Consider the following 22095-nt stretch of genomic DNA (forward strand, 5'->3'; position numbering starts at 1 on the left):
CCACATTAATTTACAATAATCGTTTTTATTCTCTGCTTTCCAAGTGGAAAAAACTGTTGCTTCTTCCTTTAATGTCTTGCTATGGATGTAACCTTATTATTAAAAAATATTTTGGAGTTCCAGGTTCAAGCATTTCAGCCGAAACCAGTCAGTTCTACAAGCACTTGACATTCTTAGGAGAGTAGGATTAACTTTTGTCTTCACTTAGAGCCTCATAAATGGACCTGCATAAAATAGAGCATGTTCGCAATATATATATTCAGCAAAGGGGTGATGTGAGCCAGCAAAGTGAACATTGTTCATTGGGACCATTGTGCACTGAGATCAGTTCACAATAGGACAGATGCAGAGCAGGATCGATGTATATCGGAACCAATGCAGAGTAGGACTAATGCACAACAGAATGATACACATCAGGACCAATACACAAAAGCGTATTCCTCCTGGTGCCATGATGCACATCTGCACAATTAAGTAGGTGGGTTCCTTAGTACCCTCACTATGTAACTAAGTACAATAGAGTCTCACTTATCCAACATTCGCTTATCCAACGTTCTAGATTATCCAACGCAGTCTGCCTTTTCTTGTAGTCAATCTTTTCAATACATTGTGATGTTTTGGTGCTAAGTTCATATATACAGTAATTACTATATAACATTGCTGTGTATCGAACTGCTTTTTCTGTCAAATGATGTTTCAGTGCTTAATTTGTAAAATCATAATGTAATTTGATGTTTAATAGGCTTTTCGTTAATCCCTCCTTATTATCCAACATATTTGCTTATCCAATGTTCTGCCAGCCTGTTTATGTTGGATAGGTGAGACTCTACTGTATGCATAACGTTACATAACATAGACTGCAGAATTCTGTCAAATGTTAATTCTACTTCTGATGGATGATTTACAATAAGAATGAACTATGGTGTTTTTTTTAAAATTAGGTTGCTCATGAACGGGCTTGGGACCACTATCATTTTACTAGAAGCCAATGGAGGGTGTTGATGTTCAACTGGATCCAGGCAAAAAAAGCATTTCTACTGAAGGCGGTCATGACTTTGGCGGAAGCGTGTGCTGCTCATGAGACAGAAATTATGTTGGCTAATAATAGAAAAAAACAACAGGAAATATGTGCTGATATTAAGGAAAAGGTAAGGTTGATTTCACAACTACTGGTTAAAATTTATGTTGCCCCGCATCCAGGCTTGTTCGATATTTGCTGAAGGTGGGGGCATACATTGTGTTAACTGTAATATGAGCTTCTCTTCTTTCAAAACGGAGACGGATTGTTGCATGCTAATAGTTACTATGCTAGTCATTCTTCAGCACAGTCTTTTTTTGATTACTTTCCTCTAGGGAACAGGAAAGGATGACTTGATTTGTTTTGCTACAAAATTTGTATACAATTTGTTTTTAATTTCACTGCTCTTGAGGCTTTATATTAATGGAGTTGTTTTGCTTCAGTTACACTCATGCCTATGGAATCATGAGTTTCCTTTTGCTAATATGTCTTGTTTTGATTAATAGTATTTTGTGCTGGTGTAACAGTAATAGGCATGAGTCAATGAGAGAAAAATCTATTATATTTGATGAGTTTGAAAGTGTTTAATTCAGGTGTGTAAAAAGTGGTCTAATGCTCAAGTTATTTCCTGGGATAAGGAGAAAATCCTTAATGAAATTCACAAGTCTCACCTCTATCCCTGTCTCAGTTGTGGCCAAATCACAATATGTTTACTTTTAAAATAATATCCAGACTCCCCTGGAATTGGAGCAAAGAATAAATAGCAGAAAGTGATAATTTAGAGGAATAAGAGGAAATAAGCACATGAATGAAATATGAATTTGCAGGGCAAAAACATTCATTTGGGGAAACCTGATATAAATCTAGAAAACCAGTCTACCAATTGCCAAAAGTGTAATCAGCCAGAATCAATAGACGGCAATAAACACGTTCTGGCCTGCCAACATTCCTGAGTGCTTTGCTCTTGTCTCTGGCTACTCTCTGACTGTTCATAATATCATCAGAGTGCCTACCGTAGCGACTGTTGCTGTTAATATGATTTATATGTGTTGTAATCCCATTTATATCTGATGAGAACATCATGGTTATTCTGTGTTTCTTATCTTGTCTATACAATAAAAGTTTGCACCAGAGGGGAGTGGATGAGAGGGAAGAAGAAGCTCTCATTCCTTTACTTTGCTCCGTTGCTTCCTACTCTGCTGTTTTGCAGTGTGTTCGCTCAATTCCAGTCTGTTTCATGTAGGTTCTGTACAATAATCCCGGTCATAGCTCAGACCAATGCAATGATAATTTTTAAGGCCCCAAAGAACAGAGGTAAGCACATACTTTTGTAGCAAGTGAAGATGAAGGAGGAGAGGTGCTATCTTCCAGATACATTTCCCTTTTACATGCATCTGCATACCTCTTTCAATGGGAACTATTGTGCCTGATAGCCTTCCCAAACATGTGGATTCATGTTGTTGGAAGATATGAAGCTGCCTTCAGGACAATGCTCATTCAATCTAAAGTTAACAAATTCAGAGGAATTCTGTCTCTGGTTTATCTTTGTCCTGCTACATGTGTTTTCAGGCTTCAAGGGAAAAAAATAACAAGCTTTAAGGGAAAAAATGACAAGTTTGGGTAGCAGCAACAAGTATCAGGTAGAGTAGGAAGCGTGCTATCAACTAGTAGAGATAGATATGCCCCACATGTTCAAAGGTGCATCTGATTGTGTCATAACCCTTAGAGTTCCATTATCAGCTCATTTTTACTCATCTTGTATGTGAGAGACATTGCCCATACTTGTTGAGTAAGGTGGGAATTGCTTTCCACGCCACAGTGAATTTCCTCTAATTGTAAAGGCGAATGAGTGGAAGAATACTGTGCACACCCACCTTTACAAGGAGCATGTATAGGGTTCCTACTTTGAAACAGGGTCACAAACTCTGATGAGCCACATTTTTTGTTGATTCTGAAGGTCACCTGTGTGAAAACAGAAAAAAATGGCAACAGAAGGTCATATTTCCCCAAGCGGTTTCAGATAATTGGAATCAAACCAAATCAAAGAAATGCATATTTGCTTCATTTTCTGTAAAAATAATTTGCTAAATAGCATGATCCATCATGTGCTACAAGATCATATACTAAGTGGCATGATCCATCAGGACCACCCACCAACACACCATATGTCTCATAAGCCACAGTGATACTGGGTTTTCTCTAATTCTCTGGGTTCTGAGATTTCAAACAGAAAGCAAGTGTCTCCATACAAACTTTGAACAGATAAGATTCATGCCATAGGTTAAATGTACTTTCATTATATATAGCAGAAGGGAAAATTGATCCTTTGTCCTTCATAAGTAACAAACCTGGAGCATGAATTGAGGTTGAAATGGAATGTATATGAGTTCAAACTTTTCTTCAACTCATACAATTTTCTGTATGGAAAAGAATTAAAATGATGGGAATAAAAAAAAGAAATATTTCCCTGTTCTAGTTGTTGTGTGCCTTTAATTCCAACTTAAGGGGACCATAAGGTAAACTTATCTAGAGTTTTTTTGGTAAGATTTGTTCAGAGGGGGGTGGTCTTTGACCTCCTATGAGGCTAAGGGAATGCCACTTGCCTAACATGGCAGGTTTGGCAGTGATTGACCTTGGAATTTGGGAGTTATAGTTCACCTGTATTCAGAGAGCACGGAACACAGCCAATAATGGATCTGGACCAAACTTGGCACACAGGCCCAATGTGGCCAACTTTGAATACTGGTGGAGTTTGGGGGGTTATTAACCCACAATTTTTGGGAATTATTGTTCACCCACATCCTTATGCATTTTCTAATGGGAGCACTCATAAAAAACAAAAGGAAAGATTGACTTTTTTCTAAAAAAATGTTTAGTGAGTGAATTTTGTTGGCTTTGACTCGGTCCGGATTAAGGTTTACGTACAAGGTCTTGCGGACAAATGATTCAAGTATTCTATATTGTATTGTTTTAAATTTATTTATTGTACTCTGCTAAATTGTTTAACTGTTTTAATTGCTTATGTTTTATCTTTTTGTATTGTATATTTGCATTGAATCTTGTCAGATTGTGAGCCCCCATGTGTCTCTTTGGGTGAGAAGGGTGGGCTAGAAATGATGGAAATAAATAAAAAATAGTTAAAAATTACCAAACCAATATTACCTAACATCCAAAAACAAACAATGCCTATTTCAAATAACCCGGGCATCGCCGGGTACCCAAGCTAGTTACAAATAAAAGTGCTTACTAATCCCATTTGTGATATTGTTTGTGCATCAAATGCTACCATGCTCCATAACTTCTTTACTCAAAATGATTCCTGAATTATCAAGGACCTCCCACTCCGACTTGTTCTGTTCACCCTTCCTGGATCAGTATCAAGGGAGTTGGGTCTTGACTGGGGAGAGAGTCTTCTCTGTTGTGTCTCCAGAACTATGGAATGTATTTCATCAGAAGATCACTTAGTATAGATGACAGAATCTTTTCAGCACCAAAGTTTTTTTTTTTTAAAAAAAAATACTACTGGCACTTCATGTTTTTATTTGGTTTTATTCAAGACCTGTACTTTTTTAAAAACCAAGATCATTGTACTGCTGCCATTTTAAACATTAATCATTGATATCTACATCAGCTATTTAATTATGTGTCCCCTATGATGTGTCTCCTTTTACATCCTACCATCAGCTGTCCTTAATAACAGCCCCAAATAAAGCTTTTCAGCTGCTCATAATGGTGCAAATAGGAGAGTGCTTCCAGCACTTTTTCACCAGCAAGTGAAACATAATCAAAACTAAATAAATAAAAATGAACAAGAAACTGGAAAGGATCGTTTACCTAAACTCTGAAGACATGACACTTTGGGGTGTAGTATCCCTCCCTGCTCAGACCACGTCAATCCTATTTGGACAATCCAAGGGGAGCGGTGACTGGAGTCAAATAATATCTATGTCTGCTAAATGAATTATTGCATTGGTTCATTTGATGCTGTTTTGATCTTGAAATGTGTGATGCTGTGTCAGAAATAAACAGTACAGGACCAATCGTGAAAAATTATTAATTGCAAAACTAAAACCTTTGAGGTACAATTAATACATGTGAAGCAGCCATACTGAACTTGATAGGACCCGGCTGAAAGAGAAGTGTGTCATTTCTCACAGTTTGTGGTCCAATTTGTTTTACTCAGCAGTTGTCCAGTTACTTGCATGATAGTTTTCATCTCTTCTTTCTGTTGATATCTGTATTTGTAGACTGTTTGAAGCCCACTGATTCCACAGTCCTAATTTCCACCTTGCGTACTGGATCTTTTCCCTTTCGTTGACCCCATCATCCCCTCAAACTGACAACTTTCAATTATGGCTCAGCTGCTCATATCTCAGTGTAGATCCCAAAAGTAAGCCCCCACGTTTTAGGAGTTAGGGGCCCAAGATCCTTGCAAAAGTGGGAAAAACACAAATATCGTAAGCCTCCAAACATGCACGCTACATTGTTTTAAACTGCTAACCTGTTGGTTTTACTTTTACTTGCCACCTTGCAATCTTTTTCTTATAGGACAGAGTTTAGAAATATTTAAATCAAGGAATAGAAATTGTTATTAAATTGTTATGCTGATGCTTTTATGTTAACCCATTTTGAGTCCTCTTCATGGGAGATAAAGCGGGGTATAAATAATAATAATCAAGTAGAACTACTTTGGGACTTCTGAATCCAGACTGACAGAGTTTTTGAGCGCAGTACTCCTGACCTCACGATCATAGAAAAAAACAAAACAAAGTATGGATCATCGATGTTGTAATCCCAGGCGACAACAGAATTGATGAGAAGCAACTGGTAAGGCTTACATGATACGAAGATTTAAAGATCGAACTGCAAAGACTCTGGCACAAGCCAGTAAAAGTTGTCCCAGTCGTGATCGGCACACTGGATGTAGTGCCTAAAGACCTTGCCAGCACTTGAAAACAGCGCTGACAAAAATCACCATCTATCTGTCAGCTACTTGGATTATTTGCCGATACATCGCATAGTCCTAGATACTTGGAAAGTGTCCAATGTGTGATCCAATACAAAAGCCAGAAAAGAGATCTTGTCTGCTGTGTACTACTCTTGTTGTGTAGCTAACAACAACAACAACAACAACAACAACAACAACAACAACAAAACATTGCATGGAAAGTTCCTTGACAAAATTGAAGGAAAAGCTGACAAGGAGAAGACCTGGCAATGGCTCACGAATAGGACACTGAAGAAGGAGACAGAAGGCCTGATCCTTGCAGTCCAGGAGCAAGCCATCAGAACAAATGCAATTAAGGCCAAGATTGAAAAATCAGCTGATGACCCAAAATGCAAACTGTGCAAGGAAGCTGACGAAACCATTGATCATATCCTCATCTGCTGTAAGAAAATCGCACAGACAGACTACAAACAGAGGCACAACTATGTGGCCCAAATGATTCATTGGAACTTATGCCTCAAGTACCACCTCCCAGCAGTAAAGAACTGGTTGGATCACAAACCTGAAAAGTATTGGAAAATGAACACGCAAAGATACTGTGGGACTTCCGAATCCAGACTGACAAAGTTCTGGAACACAACACACCAGACATCACAGTTGTGGAAAAGAAAAAGGTTTGGATCATTGATGTCGCCATCCCAGGTGACAGTCGCATTGACGAAAAACAACAGGAAAAACTCAGCCGCTATCAGGACCTCAAGATTGAACTTCAAAGACTCTGGCAGAAACCAGTGCAGGTGGTCCTGGTGGTGATCGGCACATTGGGTGCCATGCCTAAAGATCTCACCCGGCATTTGGAAACAATAGATATTGACAAAATTACGATCTGCCAACTGCAAAAGGCCACCCTGCTGTGATCTGCACGCATCATCCGAAAATACATCACACAGTCCTAGACACTTTGGAAGTGTTCTACTTGTGATTTTGTGATACGAAATCCAGCATATCTATCTTGTTTGCTGTGTCATAATAAAATAATAATATGCAAGCTTTAAATTAATATTTAATTTAAATTATTTTAAATTTTAAACCAGGATTTTTCTTGAACCGAAGCAAATATTTCAACAGAAATGGCAAGAGGTTTAAAATAAAAGTGAACTCCTTTAAGGATAAATTGCTTAGCATCCTGAGATACTGAAGAAGAGTAAATCAACAGGGACCATATGGCAGTTCTCTGGAGAGCACCAATGGGAGACTGGAATATATCTATAAAACAGTTATTTCTTACAGTGTGGAGCATGGCCGTTTTCCAGACAAGAGTAGAAAGAAGAAAGCAAATGAAAACAGAATTGTTGTCACATGTTATCAGAAACTGCTCTCTGAGCATTTCACATTTTGTGATTTCTGCAAAAACTCTAATATCTTCTCTTCCCAGCATCTGAGATGTGTTGTCCTTGCCAAAGTCACCTCCTGATTCAGCCCATGTGATGCCAATTCTGCTTGTGAATCCCTTGATCTCTCTCTTTTTAAAAAATCTTTTCTATTAACATTTTAAACATGTCTTTTGTCACATCTGGATTTGTGCCATCTGCGGAGCTGGAAGAAGCTGTGGTTCACAGAAAGATCCAATTAGCAATTTCCTCCCCACGGCACACTTTTCCAGAGATTGTTGGTAGCTACTGTCTTTCTCCCTTCTAATTGTAATTGGGATTTACATTTGTAGGAAGAGGTACCACAAAAGCTTCTTCCCTATTCTAGAACTGGCAGAGAACAGCATTGTCTCCTATTCCCATCAGTGGAGCCGTGGATTTGTGAAAGGCAACTATTACCTCTGCTAAGGAGAGAGTGGGAATCTATATACAGTGTCCACTTTCTGAAGTCTGTATATCTCTGGGTATCATGAAATAAACATGCTGCTGAGCAAACAGCATGTTTTTAAACACATTGACCAAAAAAGAGAAAGCATCGCTAAAAGAGTGCACAAAAGAAAATACATATTTGTATAAAGTTGGCATATGTTGGGCTGTGTGTAATAATACCAACCTAGAAAAAAAGCTATATAGTTTAAATATAAACAAACAACAAACAAAACCCCGGTGACCTAGTGACCTCTCTTTTTTTACAGTCTGCCATACAGTAAAAACTGTTAATGGACAACTTCCAGCCCCTGTCCTGCCCTCTTGTGGTTCTTTAAGTTGGATTTGGACTGAGTAGTCTTCCAAATAGAGGTTGGCGTCATACAATGGACTATCCCCCAAATAGCCTTCTCTATGGAGCAGTGTTTCTCATACTCTGTTATTTATTATTTATTATTTACAGTATTTATATTCCGCCCTTCTCACCCCGAAGGGGACTCAGGGCGGATTACAATGAACACATATATGGCACACATTCAATGCCAACAGACAAACAACATACAGTATATACAGACACAGACACAGAGGCATTTAACATTTTTCCAGCTTCACGATTCCGGCCACAGGGGGAGCTGTTGCTTCACCGTCCACTAGTGGCTGTACTTCCTCATTCTTTTCCTCGTGTTTTGCTGGCAGTTTTATGGTGTTGTAAATTAGTCAAATTAGCCTCCCGCATAAAGCCTACCTAAATTTCCCTACTTGAGAGATGCAACTGTCTTTCGGGGCTGCATAGGTCAACAGCAAGCCGGGCTATTTAATGGTCGGGGGCTTAACCCGACCCGGGCTTTGAACTCATGACCTCTCGGTCACTAGTGATTTATTGCAGCTGGTTACTAACCAGCTGCGCCACAGCCCGGCCCTCTAGGTGTTTTGGATTTCAGCTGGCAGAAATCCCAGGCAGCTTTCCAGCTGTTAGGAATTGAGGGTGCTGAAGTGTAAAACATCTGGAGGAGCACAGTTTGAGAAATACTGCTATAGAGGATTGTTCTGAATAAAATAGGCCACATGGGTGGCTTATGAAAAAAGGCAGCACAAATTTCCTTCACTATGACTACTACTATCCAGTTTCATCAGACGGGCTAAATTGTGCATTCTACAACAGTCCTACTCAGTGGTTCTCAACCTGTGGATCCCCAGGTGTTTTGGCCTACAACTCCCAGAAATCACAGGCAGTTTACCAGCTGTTACGATTTCTGGGAGTTGAAGGCCAAAAACATTGGGCGACCCCCAGGTTGAGACCACTGGTCCTACTCTTCTCTGTGCCATGGAGCCCACTGGCTCCCATCTCACAACGTCAAGCTACTTCTGACAGGGCTCCATGGCAAAAGTAGAGTAAAAACTTCATATGCTGCCATGGTGGCAACACAGGAGGCTTCCTGTGTTGCATAGCCAACAATGAGAGGAAGTTGGGCAGCGGACGCTTCCCCCGTGAGGTGGGGTAAAGGAGAAGCCAGGCAATGCAGGACGTGGAGTGATAGATTTGCCATGCATTGTGGCAAATCCCATAGGTAATGTGATGTGGTCATGAGCCCTTGCCATAAGATGCAGTTAAAATGCACTATGTGAGACTACACTGACCATATAACACAGTTTCAAACAGCATTATATGATAGTGTAGATCGGGACTTACAATCCATATGAAGAGCTATAGTTAGGTTTTAGATGTGCATAGCAAATATACGCATGTGAAACATTTGCCAACAAAGACAAATGTTTTAGTGGTAGAGAATTATATTGTAATAAGAATCTGGATGACATTCAGTCATGTAATGTCATCAGAAAGAAATGGTTTTGTAGTGTTGAATGAGTTTTAACAAAACATTTAGATGTTTCCAATGCCAGAATATTTTTTCTTAGTCAGAATCATGAAGTGGCAATCGACTCTGCCTACTAAACCTTCTGTGCATCTCAGAAAACCAAAGGGCTACTGAACCTGTCAGAGCATCTTTTCAGATAGAATAGAGGGCTGTAGAGAGAGCTGGAAAAATTATGCTGTTTATGTACATAGTTAGACACCAGTATCATAGCATGGATATCATTTTCCAACTGTCGAATTCGGATCTTGAAGCCATTCTTTCTAACCCATTCTTTCTGAAAGTGATCTACTTTTCATTCTTCACTGAATGCCTGAACAAAGTATAGTCCAGGGTTGTGGTATGTTTTCCGGGCTGTATGGCCATGTTCTAGAAGTATTCTCTCCTGACATTTTGCCCACATCTATGCCAGGCATCCTCAGAGGTTGTGAGGTAAGGACCACGAAGTATAGTCCTCCAGATGTTGTCAAACTTCAGCTTCTCATCTCTGGTTGCACTGGATACTCTCATCATCCTTATCCCACTTTTTCTCAACTTAGGACTCTTAAGTGACTTCCAAAATTTAAAACATATGCATGTTGAAATTCACCTCATACGAAGGTTAGGAGGCTATGCACCTGGGCTTCAAGGTCTTTTCACGGAGTCCCCCAGATTGTCTAATAACATGTAACAAAAATGGGGGGATTTGGGGGCAGAATGTATTAATGGCATTTTAATGGGAAAGTTTGCTTTGAGATAAGACTGGGCTGTGGTGCCAGCTGCAATAAATCACTACTGACCGAGAGGTCATGAGTTCAAAGCCAGCCCAGGTCAGATTAAGCTCCTGATCATTAATAGTCTATCTTGCTGTTGACTTATGCAGCCCAAAAGACAGTTGCATCTGTCAAGTAGGAAATTGAGGTACTGCTTTATGAGGGGAGGTTAATTTAACATTTACGACACCATAAAACCTTCCAGCAGCGTGCGGAAGTATGAGGAAGTACTCCATCAAGGACTCGGTGTCACAAGTGGACGGTGAGGCGGCAGCTCATCCTGTGGCTAGAATCAAGCATACCCTCATGAAGCTGGAAGCTGGAATGTTAAATTGCCTCTGTGCCTGTCTATATGTTGTATGTCTAATGGCACTGAATGTTTGTCATGTATATGTGCATTGTGATCCGCCCTGAGTCCCCTTCAGGGTGAGAAGGGTGGGATATAAATACTGTAAATAAAAGTCTTCTGAACAGGGGCACAAACAGCAAAACAAACACCACATGGGTGTTAACCCTTCACTGTGCTATCCAAAGCTAAAACACACATACATGGCTGGAGTTACACTTTAAAATGTACCTGTTCTGACTTACATACAAATTCATCTTAAGAACAAAGCTAAATAACCTATCTTGTATGTAACTAGGGGACTGCCTGTAAAAGACTGGAGAATATCAAGCGTTAGGAAAGATATAAATGAGCATATCACTTGACATAGATTTCTTAGGATTAATATTTGATATTTGTAGAGTCCCACTAGTGTTCAGCCCTTTGGAATGGGAAGGCTGGGCCAAATCATCTCACCAGGAAGGTGTAAAACTAAAATGACTTTGTGGTGTTAACTTTTTGACTTTGTCTTAAAGCTGTTGCATAGATGTGACGAAGGAGACTTTTACCAGTCTCTCAAAATTAACACAAAGGCAGATACAGAGAAATTGCATTAGGAGTGGTCTGGGAAAGATGATACAATAATTGTTTATCCCTCTGTACTGCAACCTAGGTGGGGAAATGATAGAGACTGCAGTATGACAGAGAATGTGGGCAAGAAGTAGAAATCCCTTACTAGGTAAATTGCACATTGGGAAAACATAGCATTTTGCATCTATTTCTCTAGGAAATCATCATTTTTATATATTCTTAAAGTGGTTGTGTATAGTCCTACATATGTATACGACAGCTAGAAGCACCACTTCCATTACTTAAAAGAAAAAAAACTTTGCATAATCCAGGGGCTAGCTTTTCATAACAAGTATGAGCCTATTCTTCCCTTGTTTGCATTTTTTAAAAGAGGATAATAAAACCAAGTTAATGAACTCCCTTCATTTTAATAGCAGTCACTCACAACTAATTTCTCTTTCCTGTCTCTCCTGCTTCTATTTCTTTGCTCCTTACTTCTATCCTGCCCTTTTGTCATCTTGCTATTTCTTATTGTTCTCCGCTCCTAATTAAATTGGAAGACCTTCAAGAAATAAACCTAGATTTCTAATATGTGTATTGTGCTTCATAATGAGTCATACCAACAGAACAGATATTTACCTTTTGTTTATAGCTTTGGCAAATGCCAGTAGTGCTTAACATGGAATCAAATATTATTGGCATTTTTAAGAAACAAAAAAAATTACCTGAATGCTCATTTTTTCAAAAATGATTATTCACATCAAGGGATAAGGATTTCACAGGGAATACAGTAACATGTGTTGCTCGGAAAAATTGAGACAATTTCCCATTGCTTGCAGCAGACAGCATTCGTGGCCTGTGAATGAATTGCACTTTCCCCCCTAATTGGTTGTTACCCAGTTTGTGAATTTTAAAATGTGATTAATTACACGTAGGCCTTTTAACACCCAGTTAAGAGCAAATGATACTCTTGGAGATCTATCACCTTTATTTTATTTATGTATAGATTTCTATCCAGATTTTGGTTCTGGAGAATTATTACTGTTAACAATCAAATATAATTAATTCCCCAATAAAACAAAAGTTGCAATATTAAACAGACAAACAGAAATAGAAAATAAAATGACTGTAAGCCTTGTTAGCCAAAATCAGGGCAGGTTTTAGAGGCAGGTGGCAGAAATCTGTGGGTCATTTCAACAGGCTGAACTATATAGTTTCTTCTTCATTCACTCAGTCGTCTCCGACTCTTTGTGACCTCATGGACCAGTCAACGCTAGAGCTCCCTGTTGACCGTTGACAGTTCTTTCAAGTTCATGCCAGTCACTTCAAGGATACCATCCATCCATCTTGCCCTTCGTCGGCCTCTCTTCCTTTTTCCTTCCATTTTTCCCAGCATCATGATCTTTTCCAAGCTTTCCTGTCTTCTCATGATGTGGCCAAAATACTTCAGCTTTGCCAGTAGTATCCTTCCCTCCAGTGAGCAGTTGGACATTATTTCCTGTAGGATGGACTGGTTGGATCTTCTTCCGGTCCAAGGCACTCTCAGGATTTTCCTCCAGCACCAAAGTTCAAAAGCATCTATCTTCCTTTGCTCAGCCTTTCTTATGGTCCAGCTCTCGGAGCCATAGGTGACTATGGGGAATACCATTGCTTTGACTATGCGGACCTTCGTTGCCAGTGTGATGTCTCTGCTCTTCACTATTTTATCGAAGTTGGCCATTGCTCTCCTCCCAAGAAGTAAACGTCTTCTGATTTCCTGGCTGCAGTCTGCATCTGCAGTGATCTTCGCATCTAGAAATAAAAAGTCTGTCACTGCCTCCACGTTTTCTCCCTCTATTTGCCAGTTATCAATAGGTGTGGTTGCCATGATCTTGGTTTTCTTGATGTTTAATTGCAGCCCGGCTTTTGCACTTTCTTCTTTCACTTTGGTGATAAGGCTCCTCAGCTCCTCCTCACTTTCAGTCATCAGAGTGGTATCATCTGCATACCTAAGGTTGTTAATGTTTCTTCCATCAATTTTAACTCTGGCCTTGGATTAGTTAAGCCCTGCACGTCGCATGATGTGTTCTGCATACAAGTTGAATAGGTAGGGTGAAAGTATACAGCCCTGCCGCACTCCTTTCCCAATCTTGAACCAGTCTGTTGTTCCGTGGTCTGTTCTTACTGTGGCTACTTGGTCTTTATACAGATTTCTCAGGAGGCAGACAAGGTGACTTGGTATCCCCATACCACCAAGAACATGCCATAGTTTATTATGGTCCACACAGTCAAATGCTTTAGAATAATCAATAAAGCAGAAATAGATGTTTTTCTGAAACTCCCTGGCTTACTCCATTATCCAGCGGATATTGGAAATTTGGTCTCTCGTTCCTCTGCCTTTTCTAAACCAGCTTGTACATCTTGCAACTCTCGCTCCATGTATTGCTGGAGTCTGCCTTGCAGGATCTTGAGCATTACCTTACTTGCATGGGAAATAAGTGCCACTGTACGGAAGTTTGAGCATTCTTTAGCGTTTTCCTTTTTTGGTATGGGGATATAAATTGATTTTTTCCCAATCTGATGGCCATTCTTGAGTTTTCCATATTTGTTGGCATATGGCATGCATCACCTTGACAGCATCATCTTTCAAGATTTTAAACAGCTCAGTTGGGATCCCGTCGTCTCCTGTTGCCTTGTTATTAGCAATGCTTCTTAAGGCCCATTCAACCTTGCTCCTCAGGATGTCTGGTTCTAGTTCACTCACCACACTGTCAAAACTATCCTCTAAATTATTATCCTTCTTATACAGATCTTCTATATATTCTCACATTGCATTGACCGACCGTTTGCGCAGGGTTCCATACTTCGCACTTTAACAACACAACCGTTCCATGCTAAGGCTTCCCGCCAAATGGAACTGTAGAGGAGAGTCTACTGAACAAGCCAGTACCTGACGCATACCAGTACTGCCATCTGTTGAGGATTTATGAAAGTGGAGGCATTACTTTTCATTCAACCCTCGTACAGTCCGGAAGCACTTGGAGAGCCACATCTTCTCTTATTTACTTTCTTTATTTATGTCTTACAGGAGAATTGAAGTGTGAATGTTTTTATGGGTTTTAACTGTGAATTTATTAATACCATCTGTTTTAATGTTTTGCAAATTCTATTTAAATGCTTTTAATGTAAGCCACTTAGAGTCTCCGTGTGCAGTAAAAAACGGGGTATAAATAAACATCATAATAATAATAATAATAATAATAATAATAATAATAATAATAATAATAATAATAATGCTTTTTCCACCTTGGATAGAAAAAGTAGTAGGCACTGAAGAAAAAATGGCAATGAGGAGCCATCAGGCTAGATGATGTGATTAAGGGTATTTTTTTAAAGGTGCCCCATCATGTGGTAAAGCATAACTATTCATCTTAGCACATTTGTATTTATTATGTCTCATTGGCCACCAGAAGATAAATGTGGGAATCACAAGTTTGATTGCCATAGTACTAATCTCTGAGGAAATCCCTGTACTGGAGGGGAAACTACATTTTCCTCCCTCAGGGATTATGTATTCCTGTTACAGTCCACTTTGCATCTGAGAAAATGTGTGTGTGTGTGTGTGTGTATGTGCGCATACACACACACATATGTGGAGCTTGTTTCCAAAAGGTACCAAATCCATCTGAAGACCTATCTCTTCTGGCAGGCTTGCCCAGCGAGTTTTAATCTTGAATTTTAAACTCAATATATTTTAATCTTTGTTCTGTGTAGAAATATATTTTAATATGTGTATTTTGTATAATGATTATATGTTTTTAGCTATGTTGTGACCCGCCTCGAGTCATGAAGGGAGGCGGGCAAGAAATAAAACTATTATCATTATCTGAATAAATTTTACAGAAATAGGAAAAAACATGCTGAGGATCTACATTTTTCCCCATGTAAAATGCAATTTTTCAAGCCCTATACCAAAGTGTTTTAATACATTTTGATAATTTTGATCTGTGTATAATATTCTACTCCTAGCCAATAAAGTGCTGCCACCTATAACTCTTTTCAACTTTTGTGGATTTCGCACCTTTTGAAAGCAAACTCTACACGTATATATGATTTTTTTTTTAAAAAAAATTAAGCAACATGGTATGGTCCTCCTAAATTATTTATGGTATACCTGTAAATGATTCAGGTAATAACCACCAGTGGAAAATGAAAAAATTGTGCTTTTGAAAGAAGACATTGTTATTAGCTGTTACAATATTACAAAAAAAAATGCATACCTTGGTTAACAAAGCCTCTAACAAAGAAGGTCTTTTTTACAAGGTCTTTTAAAACTTGCCAATTCCTCTTTTTTCCTTGTTCTTTGTCTTACTGGATGTTTTTAGCAGCACATTTTTTTTTCTAATTGGTTGTTATCCAGTCAGTGAATTTCACAATGCAGTTAATTGGATGTTGACTTTTCAGCACCCATTGGGAGGATAGGGAGGGAAGGCTGGAAAAGCACAGGATTTTGGGGACAAGATGCAGAAGTGTATCTGTAGCAAACAATGCAATAAAGCTTTAACTAAAATCAGAAGAATGAGATTCTATTCCAACTGATTCATCCATAGTTGTACACATACATGCCGACAACAGACAATACAAACAGAAGCTGTTTTGAAAATCTCTTATGGAACATGTGTAAATAGCAAAACTGTGAGAGAAGCCGAAAAAAGAGTAGTCAGTTTTACCAGCTACCCTCAGTATGAAAAAACAACACGTAATAAATCTGTAAGGGGAAAAAGAAAATCATAATAAAAATAGAATACAATGAAAGGAAAAATATAATCCCTGGATACATTTTGGACGATAACTTAAAGTGGTGTTTAGAAGGTTCAATTTTGTAATTTTTTTAACCAGTCAAAGGTTTACCTGCCATGATTATTCCATGTCACATGTGCATATTGTTAGTTCTGAAATTAAAGTACAGTAGAGTCTCACTTATCCAAGCTAAACGGGCTGGCAGAAGCTTGGATAAGCGAATATCTTGGATAATAAGGAGGGATTAAGGAAAAGCCTATTAAACATCAAATTAGACTATGATTTTACAAATTAAGCACCAAAACATCATGTTATACTACAAATTTGACAGAAAAAGAAGTTCAATACGCAGTAATGTTATGTTGTAATTACTGTATTTACGAATTTAGCATTAAAATATCACAATATATTGCAAACATTGACTACAAAAATGGCTTGGATAATCCAGAGACTTGGATAAGCGAGGCTTGGATAAGTGAGACTCTACTGTACTTGTTGAACTGCTGTCCTCTTTCTGCTGTAAGAATGCATTCCTATTCTTTCCATGGTTTTTATTCCTGTGGCACCATATTTTCTGTTTAAGAAGTAATCCCTCAGAACACATCTGCTTTGTTAACTGAGGAATACTTGAATGCTGCTAGTTTGTCTCACCTGCGTTTATGTTCTTCCCACCTAGCCCAAGTGCACATGGTAACGGAAGGTATACCTTATGGTAAACATTCTATTTTTTTTTAATACAGACTTGTGTGCTATATAAAGGAGATCTTGTTGAAGCATGTCTCATCCAACTCTGTCCTCCTGGTTATGCTACAGTATAGCAGGCTAGATCTGGGGGCAGGGAAGGTGGAATCTCTCTCACTGACCAGCTGTTCCATCTGGCAGCCTGCACATTTTGAATGTATAATACTGTTTACAGAGTAGATGCCCACTTTACTGCCCAGCAGTCTCCCTACTTTTGCAATCTTGAATTTTGCTGTCGGCTTTTTCCAGGTCTAATCTTCTATGGGGCGTTCAGAATAAACTCTGAAAGCACTCTGTGGGTGCATCCAGACAGTGTCAAAATGCAGATTTTCAAAGAGGAATAAACAAACCTGGAACTTGCCTACAGGTCCTCACACAGCCCTGTGGGTCCTGGACTGTCTTTCCCCGCCATCCTCACAGCCCTTTTTTTGTCTCAAAATAAAATGGAGGATGGACAGGGGACATCTGCTAGAAGTTTTTTTTTAACTTTGTTATGTGCTGATCCTCATATGTGCACATGGAAATACCTTAATATAAAATATGAAGAGAGTCTCTTGTACTCATAAGAGGATCAGCGCATAACGGAGGGAATTCTTTTTTTTAATACTTCCTCTGGATTTCTCTCTTTCCCCAATTGTGTTTTCATTCTCTGTTTAAGTTTAGAAACTTTAAAGATTTTCAGAGAACTTCAGTGGCTCCCCTTCTCTGTTTAAGCCAGCTGGAAATCAGCTGTGTCTCCGTGATAGCCCAATCAGCTGATCAGCTGTTTCAAGCTTCTTTAAAACAAATCTGTAGTCTCTGGGGGAAGGAAATCTCACATTTTGCATGTCTGCAGGGGTAGACAGCCATGCAAAAATACACATTTCCCAGTCAGAACCAAGATAAAGGGGGAGGACTTTATCCCATGTTTTGGCTGCATTGCTCTGATTCTGTGCGGATTTACAGGTAATGTCACCTATTTTATTTTTTTATTTTATTTACAGTATTTATATTCCGCCCTTCTCACCCCGAAGGGGACTCAGGGCGGATCACATTGTACACATATAAGGCAAACATTCAATGCCATATAACATAGAACAGAGACAGACACAGAGGCAATTTAAACGTTCTCCAGCTTCCTGGTGGTATTCTTGATTCTGGCCACAGGGGAGCAGCTGCTTCATCATCCACTGCAACGGCAACTTCCTCATTCCAACAGCGGCTGGGTGATTTTTATGGTGTCGTAAATTAGCCTCCCCACATATAAGTGGTACCTAAATTTCCTACTTGATAGATGCAACTATCTTTCGGGTTGCTTAGGTCAACAACGAGCAGGGGCTATATTTTTATTTTAATTGTCGGGTGCTCACCCCGACACGGGCTGGCCTCGAACTCATGACCTCTTGGTCAGAGTGATTTATTGCAGCTGGCTGCTAACCAGCCTGCTCCACAGGCCCCCCCTTTTAACCCATTCTCTCCTGTTTCTTTTGTGTTGTGTGGAAGGGTCCTGTGAATAGTGGTTCAGGAGATCACATCTGTTGTGACAACTGTGAATATATTGGACATTACCCAGCCCTTTATATGTTACATGCATGTTGGCTTAGTGTTCTTTTGGTATTATTTTCTGGCAGGCTTGGAAGGAGGAGGCTTTCCTCAAGTTTATGGTTCCATAACAAGTGTAGAATTCATTCTGAAGGCACTCTGTGGAAAGTGGTTCAGGTTATCACATCTGCCATGACAACCATGAATATGTTGGTAGTTAATATCTTGCCATTTACATGTCTTAGAGCTCTTGGTTTGGTATTCCTTTCTTCAAGCTTGGGAATCTGAAGGAGGAGGGCTTACACACAACTCTGTTGTCATGAACAGATCAGTGTTCTGTTAATTTTACTTGGTTGTCAATGTTTCAGCTCAGTAAGCTAGTTATGATAATGCACTTCAGGTGAATGGATTCAAATGGTTTCCTGAATATTTCTTATATTCGTTAGTGGCTGTTGTTGAGGTTCTGGCCAATTTGTGGTGTGATGAATTGGCTGAGCGACTGTCTCTTGTAAATTCCTAGCCACTTCATGTCAAACCTGATCATCTCCTGGTCTAATGGGAACCTCGGGATGATAAAACAGGTGGGCTAGAGCTCCATTGAAAGAGAACTTGAGACAGTCCCATTGTAGATGTGCATATCTATAATTTAATAGTGAGAGCTGTGAATAAAATGTACTTCTTTGTCAGTAAGACAGGTGAGTTGCTTTTCTGAACACAAGAACTACTCATACAGAAGGTATGCCAGTTAGCTTCATTATTGTGAGTAAAATATTCACTTTGACTTGAACTCTGATATTAAGACAGAAAATATGTGGCAATCATTTGCCGTGTTCTGTGAGATTCTTTGATATCATCCTACATGGGTTTCAGTTGTATATTCCATCCATTCTAGATACTCCCACCAGGAGGTTCTTGACATCCTGATTCTAGCTCACCAGTTTAGAACACTAACACCCAGTCTATTTTCAGATACAGTGCATCACATAAATAATACTAACTTTTACCAGACTACATCACATGGACTAGCGTTCCTGGAGTGTAGTTGCTCTCACATTAACCTAGATGTTGAGATCCACACCTCGAGGCTTTCTTGAGTGAAGTGGATGGTGACTTGAGACAGAACGTTTTGGTGATGGCTTCCCTATCTTTGTACAACCTACCATATTGCCTGAGTTTGTGACATGGAGGTTTTGATGAGGGGGGCGATAATGGAAGTATTTTGCAGTATGACGAGAAATCCCATGTCCAAGTGTTAAAATAAATCTGCCATAGTACAGCAATTATGCATGCAATGTCAGCACTTTCTTTAGGCAGAATGAGGGAGGAGCCCTCAAACAGTAGATTTGGGTTGTCAGGGAATGGGTCAGCAAAGCCTTAAATAAATATTTGTACATCTTTGACCAGTTACAGGATGGCCTTGGATGGCCCAAAAGCCACACAAATAACCTTTGGAATATTGCACTTTAGGCATCTTCGTAGCAGATTTGTGAGAGCACTTTAAGAACCATCATTAACATTTATGAAATGGATAACATCTGGTACAAAAATATTGTTGTCATAAACAAAGTTATTGCAGGGGAAGTTGAATCATGGTAGATAAATACCTTTTTAAAAAAAAGCTTAAAAGAAGGGATTTTCAACCCCATTTGCACTTGGATTAGAAGATCGGAAAAGTCTAATCGCATCTAGTTGTACTCAGTTATGGACCATAAATTATTGTCCGAAAGTTAAAACATATTGACCAAAGTCCTTGCAACATATTTTCTGGAGGCAGATATAATCTCATTTGGCTGTTTGAAAAAAAATAAGTGGATGATGATTGATTTGTGACCCAATTCTTCCCTCATATGTTAAAAGAGAGTAAATTAAGGCTTATGACGAAGGCAAGATTATATGTTGAGGCTGCAGGGGGTTATAAGAGTTACCCTAGCAAAAAAAGTAGAACGTTTTTGGCTTTCACTTGATCATTGTAAGCTGGAGATGCCATTATCAGGTTTACATTTCCAGCAGATGCATCCATCTGTTGTGATAAAGAGATAGTGGTTGTGGGGCATTTCTTTCTTGTTTTCGATTGTTCACAGAAAACAAACAGGTATCAAAGGCATACATAATTATTTTTTTCCAATGAGCATTTATATGCCCTTTAGGGTGAAAATATGGAGAGACAAAAATAGAGTTTAGTGACAAAATTATTGTTGCCTAAATGTTTTAGGTTTTTTTTGTCTCTTGTAATGAATGCCTTTAAAACAGGGGTGAGGAATTCTGAATTTCAAGTGGGGTTTATTTCCAAATTCCAGACAATTGAAGTTTTAATTTAAAATCATCGAGAGTGTCCCCCACTCCATTAAAATGTCACAAAATAAGGTTGATGATGGAACAAATCTATTTTAGAATTGCATAGTGTGGCAGTGTATCTTCTGCTCCCTTCAGTAATGTTCTAGACCAGGGCTTCTTAAACTTTTCAACTCGTGACCCCCTTTGGCTCAAGAAATGTTTATGTTACCCTGAGTGTATAGCTATATAAAATAGGTATAAAATCAATCATTTACTGATTATAAATCAGCATTTGCAGGGCTTACTAAACAGGTTGATTTTTCTTTTTATGAAGTACAGCTGAAGCATTTTCTGCGGAGTCCACTGAAAACACTGCACAACAGATTTGTATAAATGTCTAAAGCAGGCACAAGGTGATGCTCAGAAAATCTTGACTATTTCAAATTTTTCAGGACCCCAATATTGAGCTAAGGGGATCCCATTTGGGGACAGGACCCACAGTTTAAGAAGCAATGTTCTAGAAAGTCTTGACCAAGAATTTTGTGAAGCTGTTTGTGAACTAGAGAAGAATCTCCAACTTCCCACTCTCCTGAATTTTTGGCATGGGTCCAGTTAGTTTTGCATTTCTCCTGTAAGCAGGAGAGAAAGAAATCATAGATGAGACAGATTGCCAACACCACTGTCCTCACCTGCTGCTGCTGGGACCAAGTCCCCCTATGCTTGCAGAGGCAATCACAGCCAGCTGTCCTAAATGCAGCCAAGGGGAAAAAATTATCATCACCACCACTTCTGTGAATAGCTTCTTTTAAAACTATTTTTAATTTCATATTCTAGCTCTTGCTGAACTAGAATATGAAATAGAATAGGAGCCCTGGTGGTGAAGTGTGTTAAAGCACTGAGCTGCTGAACTTGCAGACCGAAAGGTCCCAGGTTCAAATCCCGGGAGCGGAGTGAGCGGCCGCTGTTAACTCCAGCTTCTGCCAACCTAGCAGTTCGAAAAGCTGGTAGTTTGAATCCAAGGAGCAGAGTGAGCTCCCACTATTAGCGCCAGTTTCTGCCAAACTAGCAGTTTAAAACATGCAAATGTGAGTAGATCAATAGGTACCGCTCCAGCGGGAAGGTAACGGCACTCCATGCAGTCATGCCGGCCACATGACCTTGGAGGTGTCTACGGACAACGCCGACTCTTCGGCTTAGAAATGGAGATGAGCAACAACCCCCAGAGTCAGACATGACTGGACCTAATGTCAGGGGAAACCTTTACCTTTACTTTTTAGTTCTTGCTGATCTTACATAAGCTCCAGTGGGAGCCTTGCCCAACTAAAGAACATATTGAACAGACTTCACATACATGCATACATTAAAAACAAAACACAGGAATGCTGCTAATTCTTACGATTTATTGCTATACAGTTGTTGGTATAGGAAAGTTTAGGC

The 22095-nt window shown here is 39.3% G+C and overlaps 1 protein-coding gene across 7 annotated transcripts in view; it reads left to right on the forward strand.

Annotated features, from left to right (window-relative positions):
• Positions 1–22095, forward strand: part of ccdc148 (coiled-coil domain containing 148) — a 194636-nt gene that overhangs the window by 104140 nt on the left and 68401 nt on the right. For all 7 annotated transcript variants that reach the window (XR_010001326.1, XR_507326.3, XR_010001327.1 and 4 more), the window contains one exon: positions 942–1148. Coding sequence is in view for 3 of the 7 variants with exons in the window: in XM_062965431.1 (XP_062821501.1) it covers positions 942–1148 (207 nt within the window). In the remaining 4 variants the exon portion in view is untranslated. The remainder of the gene's footprint in view (positions 1–941; positions 1149–22095) is intronic.

The sequence above is a fragment of the Anolis carolinensis genome, chromosome 1 (genome assembly GCF_035594765.1).
Source record: "Anolis carolinensis isolate JA03-04 chromosome 1, rAnoCar3.1.pri, whole genome shotgun sequence".
In the NCBI taxonomy this organism is placed as follows: domain Eukaryota; kingdom Metazoa; phylum Chordata; class Lepidosauria; order Squamata; family Dactyloidae; genus Anolis; species Anolis carolinensis.